This window comes from Rhinichthys klamathensis, unplaced genomic scaffold (assembly GCF_029890125.1).
Source record: "Rhinichthys klamathensis goyatoka isolate OS25496 unplaced genomic scaffold, OSU_Roscu_1.1 h1tg000497l_1, whole genome shotgun sequence".
NCBI classification, from domain to species: Eukaryota; Metazoa; Chordata; class Actinopteri; order Cypriniformes; family Leuciscidae; genus Rhinichthys; species Rhinichthys klamathensis.
This window is the reverse complement of record NW_026606980.1, coordinates 1,218,445-1,232,933: the sequence shown is the minus strand read 5'-3', so window position 1 is coordinate 1,232,933 and position 14,489 is coordinate 1,218,445. Positions and strand designations below refer to the sequence as shown.

At 36.2% G+C, this 14,489-nt stretch overlaps 2 protein-coding genes across 7 annotated transcripts in view; both read right to left on the bottom strand.

Moving 5' to 3' along the window:
* Positions 1-374: 374 nt before the first annotated feature.
* Positions 375-893, bottom strand: LOC130072595 (SPEG neighbor protein-like; the record flags this gene model as incomplete). The annotated part of the gene is given in 2 exon segments (XM_056237774.1): positions 375-591; positions 688-893. Coding segments are annotated over 2 exon segments (423 nt in total), but the record flags the coding sequence as incomplete, so codon positions are not given.
* Positions 894-4,630: 3,737 nt separating this feature from the next.
* Positions 4,631-14,489, bottom strand: part of spegb (striated muscle enriched protein kinase b) — an 83,770-nt gene continuing 73,911 nt past the window's right edge. For all 6 annotated transcript variants that reach the window (XM_056237780.1, XM_056237775.1, XM_056237776.1 and 3 more), the window contains 11 exons: positions 14,343-14,486; positions 14,023-14,139; positions 13,308-13,475; positions 11,937-12,059; positions 11,418-11,582; positions 9,906-10,653; positions 8,749-8,988; positions 8,364-8,587; positions 8,021-8,096; positions 7,595-7,744; positions 4,631-6,207 (listed from right to left, as the gene is read on the bottom strand). In XM_056237780.1, the coding sequence (XP_056093755.1) occupies positions 5,979-6,207; positions 7,595-7,744; positions 8,021-8,096; positions 8,364-8,587; positions 8,749-8,988; positions 9,906-10,653; positions 11,418-11,582; positions 11,937-12,059; positions 13,308-13,475; positions 14,023-14,139; positions 14,343-14,486 (2,384 nt within the window). In that variant the 3' untranslated portion in view covers positions 4,631-5,978. The remainder of the gene's footprint in view (positions 6,208-7,594; positions 7,745-8,020; positions 8,097-8,363; positions 8,588-8,748; positions 8,989-9,905; positions 10,654-11,417; positions 11,583-11,936; positions 12,060-13,307; positions 13,476-14,022; positions 14,140-14,342; positions 14,487-14,489) is intronic.

The following is a 14,489-nucleotide window of genomic DNA, read 5'->3' as shown; positions in this document are numbered from 1 at the left end:
TGTGACATATATCTGAGTGAAACAGCTTCTCAAAGAAGACAAAAATGTAGGGTGGGACTTGCTTTTGTTCATCGGGAACTGATTGGATGGTTGTGGTTTGCTATTGGTCGATGTCATGTGAGTGACAGGTTGTCCCGCCCTCGTGCCAGTAAACACATCATCAGAGAAGAGAAGAGATGATCTCGTTGCAAGAGGGAGGGAAGTCATTTTGATTAAAGGTTATGAGGGCATGTGAATAAAAAAAAAAGAAGATATGCACGGATAAATCATTTATAATAAATATGGTAAAAACAAGAATTTTCCATTTTGATTTCATGGTGACTTGAGTTTGCATATAGATGAACATATCTCTGACTAGGTCATCCAAGATGGCTTCACATGACCAGGGCCACAACATCAGGATCCTCAAAAACATATTTGTTCTTGGTCAGCTGTTTCCTATCCTTTGACATGAGCATGAAGGGGTCTGGAAAGACACTGCACTGAACTCCAGCAGAACCACATTTTTCAGTTCCTGAAGACACATTGGAGGGCCTTTTTTGTTGCAGCTCTTTCCTTGATTTAAACAGACAATGGTACACATTCATGCAGACGACAAATCAAAGGTCAGCTGTTACATGCAGCTGAGCCACACAGCATTAAATAGAGCTCTGTCTATATCCGATTGTGACTCACCAATGCTCTCGCTATGAAGCTTGGATGTGGATTGTTGCTTCTTAGCTTTGAGGGTCATTCATGTCTAAAGGGCATCCTGGAAGTGCTGCTGCTGCTGGACTGATGGATTTGACTGGGGAAATCTTGAAAATTAAACTGCAAACTGTTTCATCTATGTCAAAATGTTTATGACATACTGGAAAAGGATCTGATCGTGGGGTTTTGATAGTGTGTGAGATTGTAATGATGATTTACTAACACAACAAGTTAGCCATAGCAGTCAATTAGCTTTAAATGATTACAAAAGAAGATTTCTAAATTCGGTTTTAAACATATATTTCAGAGTTTTGGGTCAGTAGGACTTCTTTTTTTGGGAAAGAAATTAATAAATGCTATTCAGCTAGCATGCATTAAATTGATCCAAAGTGAGAGTAAATAAATTTATAATGTTACAAAAGATTTCTATTTAAAATAAATGCTGTTCTTTTTGATCTTTCTATCTTGAAAAAAATGTCACGTTCTCCACAAAAATATTAAGCAGCACAACTGTTATCAACATTAATAATAAGAACAAATGTTTCTTGAGTGTATTAGAATGATTTCTGAACTATCATGTGACACTGGTGGCTTGATGATAGCTCTGTCAAACAGGGTGTGCTCTTTGACACCAATCTTTCATTTGAAAGTCACGCTTCTAGTATCTGTAAAACCGCATTCTTCCATCTTAAAAATATATCTAAATTATGTCATATGCTCTCAATGACAAATGCGGAAACAATTAGTTCATGCGTTCATGACCTCAAGGCTAGATTATTGTAATGCTCTTATGGGTATTAAGAACCAGGAAGTATGATGACCATATTAGCCCGGTTCTATCAACACTGCATTGGCTCTCCCATCGTATACATTTTAAAATATTGCTGATTACTTACAAAGCACTAAATGGTTTAGCTCCCCAGTACTTGAGCGAGCTTTTAACGCATTATAGTCCATGTCTATTGCGATCTCAAAATTCCGGCCAGTTGATAATACCTAGAATATCAAAATCGACTGCTGGCGGTAGATCCTTTTCCTATTTAGCACCAAAACTCTGGAACGGTCTTCCTAACATTGTCCGGGAAGCAGACACTCTGTCAGTTCAAATCTAGACTAAAAACACATCTCTTTGACCAAGCATACACATAACATATTATAAACTTCTATAATTCAATGTTAGGCTGCATAGATTATGTCAGCCGGAACCGGGAACAATTCCCATAAATCCTGATGTACTCGTTACATCATAAGAAGAATGGCGTCTACGCTAATATTAGTCTCTCTGTTTATCCCGAGGTTTACCGCAGTCCCCCGGATCCAGGCCGTATCCAGATCTAATGAAGGACCAGCGCCTGGACACGACGACAACGCAGTCCTGAAGTGTCAACTAGTCTCTCCCTTGCGAAGGCCTCCTTCCCTTTACCTCTGTACAGATATAGAACGTTGTCAAAATAGTTCCGGTTCACATGGCTACTCGGAAGCAATAAATAATTCTGTATTATACATTTTTAAGGCCAGAAAAGTGGCCTCAATTTGTAAAGAAAGACTACGTGCCTGCGCACATATTCAAATGTGCATACCTTTGGACTGAACACGTAATACGCATGTGCACGCCGTCAGCGTTTTCACAGGTTTACATTTTTAAAGCTTGCGGAGATATATATATAATATATGTATTAAAAAAATAAAAAAATTGATATAAGGCTTGCACCTTGGAACCTATTTCATGTTAGCGACCCCTAAGTTAATAACTAATGATCTTTGCAACGGAAGTGAACAAACTTTAGCTGCACAATAACTTTATTCTAGAGCTGTTGTAAGGCCAAAGCAATCTCTGTTACTTTAATTTCCTATTATCACTGTAAAGCTGCTTTGTATTTTAGATCACATAAATTCAGTATTGGTTAGCATAAGAGACTTCTTGCTCAAATTCTTAGCTCAAACTTTTGAACGGTAAGTGTGTATTAAACTTATTGTTATTTAAAAAGCTTTATGTGTTGCTAATGGCATCAGTTTTAAAAGACAATAGTTTTTTACTTTATAACGTTTTTTAAGTTCTAAGAAAAAAGTATTTTCCTGATACATTTAGATGGAGGATAAAGCAAGGTTAAGTGTTAAAACAACAGGCAACAGAGCGAATAGCATTAAGTACAATGATAAATGATTAGGATATGACAGTTATAATCATAAATAGTCTACTGCTGAACAAAATCAACTAATACTCAACCTGAAGTTTCTTGACCTTTACTTCTACTCAGGAGCCAACAAATGTGCAGAATTGTGCCTGAGTTTTATAAATACAGTTCCATTGAGAGTACTTAAGTTTGAGACTACATTTGCCTGCCTGTGTATCTTTATCTTAGAGATGACATACTGATGTTGATAAAAGATCAACAAGTGTTCTAGAGTAAGCAGTTGTGCTGTATATAGTCAACCTGTAATGAACAAACCCCTAAGGCTAAGAGCATTACACTGTGAGCTGATAGTGTCAGATGTGAAACATCAATGGTCCAAAATAAAATAGCGCACATGTAAAAAGCCTGAGTCCTTACATTTGGATTGGCTTCACTTGAACACATGAATGTAGTGTGAGTTAATGGCCCGTTTATGTAGTCTAACTACATCTGGTTGAATTATTATTGTTCTAAAGTGTCTCATAATGACATTTAGACCATTTCCACTTTGTAATATGCACTTAGAGACACTGAAATGACTGGAATAATAATAATAAATTAATGTAGTCTGTTGAGTATTGCTGACAGCTGATTTTATTCATGAAAAGTCATGGTTTCGACATATACACACTTCATTCTACTGTAAAACATTCATATTATCTCCACATTGTCACTGTTTTAGTGCAACATAATTCATTCCAGAAAAGCTTGATTTAGTTTCACATTAAAGGGTTGCTCGGCATGACTGAAAGAGTAGTAAACACACACACACAAATGAAATAATATAAAACCTTATTCACAACAACACATTGAGTCTGAATTCTTTCTTCTTTATTGTGTTTCCATTTTTTCTCTGTTTTAGATTTAGTTTTCGCACCATAATATCTTTGAAACTAGAAGCTTGAACAATTTGAATAACCCAAGTTAAAATAAATAATAAACAAATTGGATAGAAGAAAAACCCCAATGTTAGCGTTTATGCAAAGTGATGGAAAACAGAAGAGGATTTGCACTGAATTAGTACTGCAATAAAAACTAAGCAAACAGCTATTTATTGTATAATCCAAGCCAATATGTATGTATGTGATAGAAGGTCAAAGGTGTTCACTTGCTGACAGATGAGGTCACGATAGGACTGTGCTAAAAACAATGAGAACATTCCCATAGCTTTTGACCAATGGATTTCCATGTCTTTTCCTGTTGTCTGTGATCACTGGATAAGGAGTTCTAAAATTACTTTATGGAAATTTTACCACAAAGAGCATTTTCTAGCCAATGAAATATTTCCAAGTTGAGCATAACAGGTCAAATTCATATTCAGTTTTTTTTTTCATGAATGTGGGACCCTGATGCTATTTTCATTTCTTTCACTTTGTTTCGCAAGTTGTAGGTTTGTTTGCTGTAAATGTGAATATGATTTTTTTTTTGTGGATGTGTGAATCACTCATTTGTCCATTAGATAAATTAACAACTAAACAAAACAAACAAATAAAAAAAAAATCAAGCACTGATTCTGTGACTATGTTCACCAAACAGGATGCAAACTGTTCAAAAATAAATCCAAATAATACAAACTATGTAAATCAAATCAAGATAAACACCCGTTCATAGTCTTCAAATAAAATAAAATAATTTTTAGACATATATCTCCATGTGTAAATTTGAAGAATACATGTTCTGCTTTTGATCGTTCATTAAAAGTCATTAAAAAAATGTTTTGTGGACAATACATTTAATATATTTGATATCTTAATATAGTTTAGATATTTTGTATGATTTGGATCAAAACAAGATATTTTTCAAATGACCAAAGATAGTGATAATCATTCAACCATAAAGTTACTCTCATTCATGGGTATAAGCGAATCTTTCAGCAAAAACTTTCAAAATAATATACTATAGATTCTCATAAACATTCAAAAGAGCAGCTAATGTATGTTTAATAACATATTCTAGTCCCCTCAGGAAAAAAAATGGCACTTCTCTGAGACATCTCCATTCCACCCATGCATAACAAGATCACTAGTTTCCAGGCACATCTTGAATCAGCCGATCTCTACATAAACAACTTTGGCCGTTATACCATCCTTTGCATTCACAAGGACTGAGTTTTCTCTGGAAACCGATGGTGCTGCCGATACGCTATGAAGAGGAATTTGTACCGATGCATGCTGTATGCTACTGTATGCACTGAAATCTGCGATATATAATACATTCCTGGTGTTGAACGCAAAGACTTCAACATATCAAAAGTTTAATCCGTTAAGTGTCAGTGAAAACCAAACCGTGTGTGCTTTACTGAACTGGGAATTCTTGCAAAAATGTCACTCCCTAAAGCTGTGAGGCCTTTCAATATTACAATAAAGTCAATCCACTTTAGATTAGATCAAAACACATTAGTAAAAGATAAAAAGCATCTTGTTTGAGACCATGTTTTCAGTCAATAGTTTTCATATATACTGATATTCACTACAGTATAACAACTGGCAGTAATAAAAGTATTACTTATGCCATAAAAACTAGTTCAAAAAAAGACATACACCATTTTCCACAAATCTCAAGGCCCTGGTTCACAATTGGAAGACACCACGAAAAATACACATTAACATGACATTTTTTTTGCGTCGAGTGATCTTCTTGATTGAGTTTCGTGTATGAAATAGTCACTCTTCTCAACCAGGATGGGTCCTAGTTCCTGACTACTTGCCAGAGATGCAATGCTGAGAACTGCTAAAATAGGTTTGTCAAAAAGTCATAGCAAAGAAGTGTAAGACGGGAGGAGCTTAAAGTAAGGACGACGTCCTGAACAATAAACACAACTGCACTGTGCATGCTGGCCACAGCTAACGGAGGGTAATGCACTGAAATCCATTACGCTTTTGGACGTCAGATTTGTGTGTGTGTGTGTGTGTGTGTGTGTTTCAGGTGGTGTAAACTCTGTAGCGAGGCCAGAAGATTCTGTGCTTTATCTGCGTACACACACCGCACATTTAGCGGCCCCCTAAGGGCCCACCAAGGGCTGGGATGTCCTGAGGCTGTGTCTCTCTCTGTCCTTATCCTGGAGAACCCCGGAGCCGTCTTGTCATCCCTCTGGAGGACGTCCGGTGGTGGAGCTCACTGAGAGATGGGTGCTGCAGGGGTGGATGGGGATTGTGGAGTGCTCTGGTAGGAACGCAGAAGGACTTTGTGCTTTGTTACCACCTCTGCCCTGACCTGCTGCTGCTGCTCCAGGAACTCCTTGAGGCGTGTGGTGGTAAATGTGAGAGTCTGTCTCCGCAGTCTCATTAGATAAGCGTCCTGCAGCCAGGAGTTGTTAAAGCAGTCCTTAATGGTAGGACGGGCCCTGAAACACAGACAAAAACAGGAATCAGTCAACATCAAAGACACATAGCCTGGCCTATCCTGAAAGCTAGAGCTGTGTCCCAAATGACGCAATATACACCATGCACTTATACACTATGTACTCAACCGTGTAGTGTATGAACTTTATACATTTATTTTGTCTTTCAACATCGGAGTCTGATAGCCCATCCAAAGCTGCGACAGTTGAGTGCATGAAGTGTCCAACGTTCCACACTTTGTTTTTTCGGTTAAATAAGTGCATCATTAAAGTGCACTTTTTCTTTTTAGAATTTTCTGTGTGAACGCACTACTCGCACTATTTATACTACAAAATGGCGTAGAATAGTGCATAAGTACGCGATTTGGGACGCACCTAGGTGATGTGCCACAAACATCACACCAAAACGAATTGCAAAAAATTATAATTTCAAAAATAATACATTTCAAAACATAATTATAATGCAAAAATATCATTAAAAGAAATATTCTTAAAATAATTGAGAAATTACCATAATTCTCAATGGTGATTCTAATTAGATCCTCATTGCTGTTGTAAAATTATTTCTCACATTATTCAATCAAAAATACAGACATTTAAAAAATAAAAGCAGTTTTAAAAAAGCAGCAACACTACTATGATGTATAAATACTTTAAATTTTAAATAATATCTATTTTTGTGCATTATAAATTTGATTGTTTTGGTATTTTACAACAGCAATGAGTACCTATTTGAGTACCTATTTTCTAAATAATTGATATATATATATATATACAGTATATATATATATCAATTATTATATATGTATATTATTATATAATATAATAAAATAAATTATTATATTATAATATATAATATATTTTATACATATATACTGTACGTAACATACAGTATATACATATATTATATGTATATATATATATATATATATATATATATATATTGATATATATATATTATACATACACACACACACACACATATATATATATACTATATGCTATATATATAAATATAAAATATACAGTGATAGTTTTTTATTAAAATCTTAACATAAAATATATTATGTATATTAAATTATATATGAATATTCAAATATTAATAGTATAATAATTTAAAATGTATAAGTCTCAATGATTTTCAATGGTGATTCTAATTAGATCCTCACTGTTAAAATGTATTTGACATTTTTACAGTAATTAGAATTGCGAAGAAAAATGTGTTTAATTGTCATGAGTTTAATGCCTAAAGAGGCCTCATTTCACTAAGCAAAATAAAACGTTTTCCTTTTGATTTTGGGTGAAATTTGACACGGACATGGTCTTGACAGGTTTCTTGATATTCACACATACAGCCCAGATGCTTTTTTAAAGGCACTGTTTTACTCACCAAGGGTAGCTGCACAGGATCTTTTTGAGGAACAGAGAGGCACTTTGGGACACATTTTGGTAGAGCTTACTGAGGTCAAACTTGGCTGCCTGGATTCTGGCCTCTGTCTCAGCAGGGTCATTCTCTGTAAACGGCAGTCTCCCACTGAGCCTGAATGGTGTACAGCATGACAAAAGCTTCGAGTTACACACTAGAATAGCATTTATGTCAAACATAATCACAGACACTGACAGCTCACAAGCTCCAGAGAGCTTCTGGAATGTGAAATTGCAACGATTCAAATGCTCCCGCTGACATAAGATTGCTAACTAAATTGGAGGTAACACAGAAAGCACCACACAGCAAACCTGGACATTTAAAGTCAACATAAAATCAAAATAGACTTTGTTTACTTTCCAAGACAGAGTTGCAGTGGACAGCACTCACATGATATAAGTCAATATGCCAATGCTCCAGATGTCAGCTGGTGGACCCACCACATCTCCTTTCAACATCTCAGGGGCTTTCAGTAACCAGCAGAGATTAAAAACACATTAGAAAATGTACAGAAATGCACAATTACTTAAACGAGAAGGAATGGGATACCATGGGAATATCTAACATACGATATTTTAAAAGGATTACGAATATGATGCAAATAAATAATGTTTGTCGACTGTTGAAAGTGTTCTGAGTGGTTGCTAGAGGAGGAGTAGTTAACTAGTGACTCTGATTTTTTTTATATTAGCAAGAGAATATTGAAATATATCAAACAGAAATGTTGTCTTACACATATAGTCTAGTGTTCCAATGGGTGGGCTGAACTGCTTCAGGAACAGCGGATTGAAGGTCTGCGCACTACCAAAATCAATAATCTTAACCACATTCATGTAAGTGACAATGATATTCTCTGGTTTGATATCCAGATGCAGGATTCTCCGGCTGTGCAGGTAGTCCAGACCCTGAAGTATCTGTACGATATACGCCACCACATCATCCTCTGAGTATCGGAACCTAGGAAGGGAGATAAACAAAGTGTTTCACAATTTCAAGTACTTTTTATAACTCTGACGACAACCCCCATACAACTACCCCGTACGCCATCAAATCAAGTGTTTGTGTAGTAGCATGAGGTCCGACATGAGAGCCTAAAGAAGCACGCAGCAGTCTCTGACCTGTCAATCAGACTGTAGAGCAGCTCTTTCCCTGAGCAGCACTCAGAGATGAGCACCAGGTAGCGTGGGGTGACGTAGGCCTCATGCAGAGCCATGACCTTCTCGTGGTGGAGGGACTTCAGTATGTCATACTCCTGTAACACGGCCTGCTTGCTCTCAGGCTCATACGGCACAATCTTGGCCATGTACAGGTTTCCGGTGGCGTTTTCCCGACACTCTCTGATCACGCCAAAACGACCTCTGTGGTGAAGAAAATGCATGATGATCAATGGCTGTCATGTGTCTTATAATAATAAACGTATTTTTGCAAAAAAAAAAAAAAAAAATGTTGCTTGAAAAAGGTGTTTATATTTTTTGTAAAATAAATGCTATTTGGTTTGATAATCTGTAATATAGTGCAAAACATATATACATCTTGTCCAAGTGTCCAAATATTTGTTGGGGTCACTGTACAAAAGAACTATGAATTAGTCACAAAAATACAGACAGACCGTCAGAAAGGATATATATTCTATTTAATAATAATGAATTATATATATATATATATAAAATATAAAATAATATATTTATAATATAAAATAATATATGTATATAATATATATGCATATATAATAGAATACATATTAATTATTATAAGAAATATTTTATATATATAAAATGAAATGAACACTGAACTCCAAAATTTGAAACAACAATTACATCAAAAGCTGATTTGCATGATGATCTTGAATGTTAGCTATGAAGTAGTTAACTATTAGGTGTAGGTATAGGCTAATTATCATTTGGTCATGTCTTATCTCACTTAGGGAAGCCTAGGATTATAAAAAATAAAAATAAAAAAAAATTAATTAATTAAAAATTAAAAAATAAATAAATAAATAAATAAAATAAGCATTTCTGAAAACACTGAACAGAAATAGAACTCTAAACGACTCCAAAATGTGGAAACAGCAGTTAAAGCTGAGGCTAAGGCTGACTTATGATGACAGACAGAAGCCAATTATTTATAATGTATTCTAGTACAGCATTTATCATGCTATTCTATCATATGGATTACTCACAGCTACTTTTGTATTTGATGTTGCAAAAAAAAGCTATTGTGAGACACTTTATTTATTTATAAGGTAATATAAAAGTGATCAGTCATTGCACTTTACCTTGCTTTCTCATCCATGAATGTGTACGGCTTCTGGGGGACACCCTGCCTTAGGGTCAAGTCTCCAGGTTTTCCTATAGGGGTCCTGCGCCCAGTAGGAGTGATGCGTCCGGATGGAGTGGCTCGTCCACTTGGGGTCATACGATTGGGTGTGCCAGTACCCTCCCCTACGGGACTCAGACTTGTAACTAACACCACGGGTGGTGACAGGGCGGGAGAAGGCGTGTTTGGGATGACTGGGGTCACATGTGCTGTGGTGGCGGCCGGGGCATACATGGGCAATGAGGAGATAGGCTTGCCGATAGCAGGCGGAGGGGACAGTAGTGGAGGTGGGGACATTGGAGGAGTTTGAGATGGAGGAGACACCACATTGACAGGAGTCTGAGGTTTGGGCAGAACGACAGGCGGTGAGGGTTTGGCAGGAGGAGGCTGAGCTGGGGAGGGTTTGGACACAGTGATGTTCAGAGTGGTCTTCGCTTTGGCAGGAGTAGGAGTACCAAGGGGTGGAGCTCGGACATCAGGCGCAGTACGATGACTCGGGGGAAGGGCAGCGGGGGAAGGTGTAGTAGCTGACGCAGGAGGAGACACAGGCTGTACCGGCTGGGCTGTAGAGGGCGCTGAAGTAGTCAGTTTTGCTGCAGCAGGCTTCATTGCAGGTAAAGACATGGTAGATGTTACTACAGCTGGTGCAGGAGCCGGAGCTGACGAAAGCGTTTTGACAATAACTGTTCCACTGGACTTTTGAGGTGCTGTTGAAAAGACTTTGAATTTGAATAACGAAGAAGCATAGATGCATATGTCCCATTCAAAATGATATTATATTACACTACTGTACTGATCAAAAGTTTGAAGTGAGTTCGATTTTTGAGTACAAAGTCTCTTTATGCTCACTTATGTGACACTTGGTGATCAAAAACAGTAATATAGTGAAAATATTGTCACAATTTAAAAGAACTGTTTTATATTTGAATATATTTTACAATATAGCTGAATTTTCAGCATCAATACTCTTCTAGTTTTCAGTCACAAATTTTGAAACCAGTTGCTCCTTAATGTTTTTGTGGAAACCATGATATTTGTTTCAGGATTGTTTGATGAATATAGCAATGTAAAAGTCTTTACTGTCAATTTAAAATCAATTGAATGCATCCTAGCTGAGAAAGTATTCATTTCTTTTAAATAATAAAACACAGTAGTGTATATAATGTTATATTATCATTTAAATAGGAGGAGAAAACATTTTGTAGTCGACATCAAAGCCATCAATCTAATTAAACTACAATATTTTGGTTCAAATTCATTGTCATGTGGTAGAAGCTAGACAAATTTGGTAGTTTTTGTGACATCTCTATCTTTTCTCTCTCTTAAAATGGTAAAAGAAAATACAACCCAAAATACATTGAATATGGGTTCACTTGCAATGAATATGAACATTGTGTTTTTTGGTGAATTATTAGCTCCTGACAGCATTAAACAGTTGGAAATCACTGATCTAGACAAAACTTTTGTGCACCTGTTGAGTCCAGGACCACTTTTTCAGACAAGTTGCTGTAAGGGCCCTGGCCAGCCTTGTTCACACAGGCAACTCTGAACCTGTATGTGGCACCAGTTGGAAGGTCCATGACGTTGTAGTAACAGTCAGCCACACCTGTGGCTACTATCAGCCAGTTAGTCTCACCTGTAGGAAAATAAATATTGTAAAGAAGAATTGGTTGCAATACCCATCCTTTCCAAAAGAGGGCAGTAGAAGCAAAGATAACTGTCTTTCCTCTACATTCACCACCATTTTTTATTTAAAATTTACATATGAAATAAACTAATAGTAAAAAAATTTGAATAATTTGGGAAATCAAGATGGAGGGTGGATTTTAAGAGTGGAGCAAAACAGTTAGCATTATGAACCATTAAAATTTTGCATTTAAAATAATAAGGAATGCAGCTGACAATATTTATAAAGAGTTTACTGTACTTTACAAATCCCACTCTAAATCATCAATCAAAGCAAGATGAATAAAGAAAGATGTCCACTAACCCTCTTTCTTCCTCTCCAGAGAGTAGGTGCATGGTGCCGTGGTGTCTGAGGGTCTCCACACAACCAGGGCGGTGTTTTTATATTTCTGAGGAACCTCAGGGGTCCCAGGTCTATTAGGCAGACCTACAGAATAATATTCAGTTTTTACTACTAGAAATTCTTATTTGGTTGACCTGTCTTGACAAATATTTACTACCATCCAAAATGTTGTTGTCAGTAAGTCGTTTTTGTAATCCTTAAATTCAGTAAGAACATATTAAATTGATCAAAAGTGACAGTAAATATATTTACAATGTTACAAAACATGTATATATATTTTTAAATGCTGTTCTTTTGATATTAATCAAATAACCCTGATTTTTTTTTTTTTTACCATGGTTTCCACAATTAAGAAGAACAACTGTTTTTTCAACATTGATAATAATAATAAATGTTTCTTCAGTTTAGCATATTAGAATGATTTCTTAAGTATCATGTGACACTGAAGACTGGAGTAATGATGCTGGAAATCCAGCTTTGCATCATAGTAATAAATTACATTTTAAAATATTAAAAAAGAAAAGTTATTTTATATATTAATATTATTTCACTATAATAAATCTTTCACTGCTTTGACCAAATAAATGCAGCCTTGGTGAACTTCTTTCAACAATATTTTAAAAATCTTACAGACCCCAAACTTTTGAACGGTAAGTGTGTATTACTGACTACGTGAAGTTTTATACACTGGACTCATAAACAATCATATAACTATATAAATTCCCAACATTTGAACAATTTCCACTATTTTCCTTGATCGTGGGAACCCTGCGGAAAATGGGATATTATCATAATAGCCACATTTCATGCACTAAACACAAAAAAACTGTGTCCGGTGAAGCAACTACATGATATTTGCCCCTCTGCTAGCAAGTCACCTCTCCATATTAATCAGCTCTGAAGCACAAAAAGGAGTGAATAATTTATGACCTGCTGTTAGGAGAAAATGTCTTTGCAAAATAAGCAGTGCTTTAGTCTGCTCGTGATTTTAGAAAGCCAATGGCATTTCTGTTCTCAAGGCTAAAAGAACTCCTTCCTGAGTCTAGCTGTGAGCTATGCACTAACTATTAAAAAATAAATGAATCTGTTCTTTCACTGTGTCCCACTTTCATCTCTGTTCTAGCCTTTACTTTTCTGAGAAATTCTGGAACGTTGCGCTGTGGTACTTCTCTTCTTATTCCTTAAGGGTTTTTCACACTGACAGAGTTATTGTGTCCCTAACTTTGCATTTTTCCTTCTCTGTTGTATTTTCTCAATCTATTCTCCCTCCTTAATCAGCTGGACTTTCACTTTCGCACTTGCTGCTTTGTCTATTTCTTGTCTTAAACTTACGAGCAAGGGACACAACGCATGAGCTGGTGACAGAGGCCAGTGCGTTTGAAGCCACACATTCATAAAGGCCTGCATCTTTCTTGGTGGTCTTCATTATCATCAGCAGCTGTCTCCCATCAGGGCAGGATATCATGTTCATCCTTGGGTCAATCTCAAGTGGTTTCTTATCTGAGAATACACAAAGTTGAAAAGCAAAAAAGTTTAGTTGGGAACTTTAACTTTTTCCAAAATCATAATCTTAAAGCTACAAGCTGGTGTTCTTTAATGCTTATGTTGACATTTTAGACTTTGACTTTGGTGGTGTTACTTTGAGATGGAAAGACATCCTTCTATATTCAGCCAAAAACTAAACAGGTTTGGTTATGTCAGCACAAGGACTATTAAGGCATCTAGGATCCGTGGTTTTGCACAGCACAGATCCTGATTAAATGCGTACTGTATATTTCTTAGTATACTGTTCTTAATTGTTTTATAGTTATTGTTTCATATATATATATAAAACAATTAAGAATAGTATACCAAGAAATATACTGTATGCATTTAATCATCTTTTAGTATGAAATGAAAGACTGAAAGACAATATGCTAACATAGTGAACAAAATCTTTAAAGAAGTGAGATACACTTACAATATTGTACTCAGTTTAGGTCAGATTCTATTTACTATTTATCTATCTTTAGTCCCATCAAAGCTAATATTATAATTTGAATCAGACCTTTCATCCATGAGATGTGTGGGTGAGGGCTGCCAGCAGGGAGGCAGCTGAGAGTGACAGGATCTCCCTCCAAGAGAACGTGGTCCCTCAATTTGATATGGAACACAGGAGGGAAATCTAATTGTTGGGAGAATAAGTGAAAAAGTAAGTAAGACAGGCACTATAATTTATCTTCCACAGCTGTGCCAAAGCAAGTCCATATGCATAATTGATTCATTGATGATATATGTAAATGTTTATGACAAAGCAGGAAGTTATCAAACAGATGTCACTTTTTGCGCAGACGTTACAGTGAAATACGCAAATAAAACAAACAATACCAGATGTTAGACGTGTGTACTGGCGAGAGCGGAGAGAGCCATTTTCCCTAGCAATGGAAGCTGGTATGTCTGGTTGTGAAACTGTCTTGTCTTTTTTTCCCCTTGTCAAGCCCCAGCGGTCCCACCGTGATCTACGCTCAATATCTG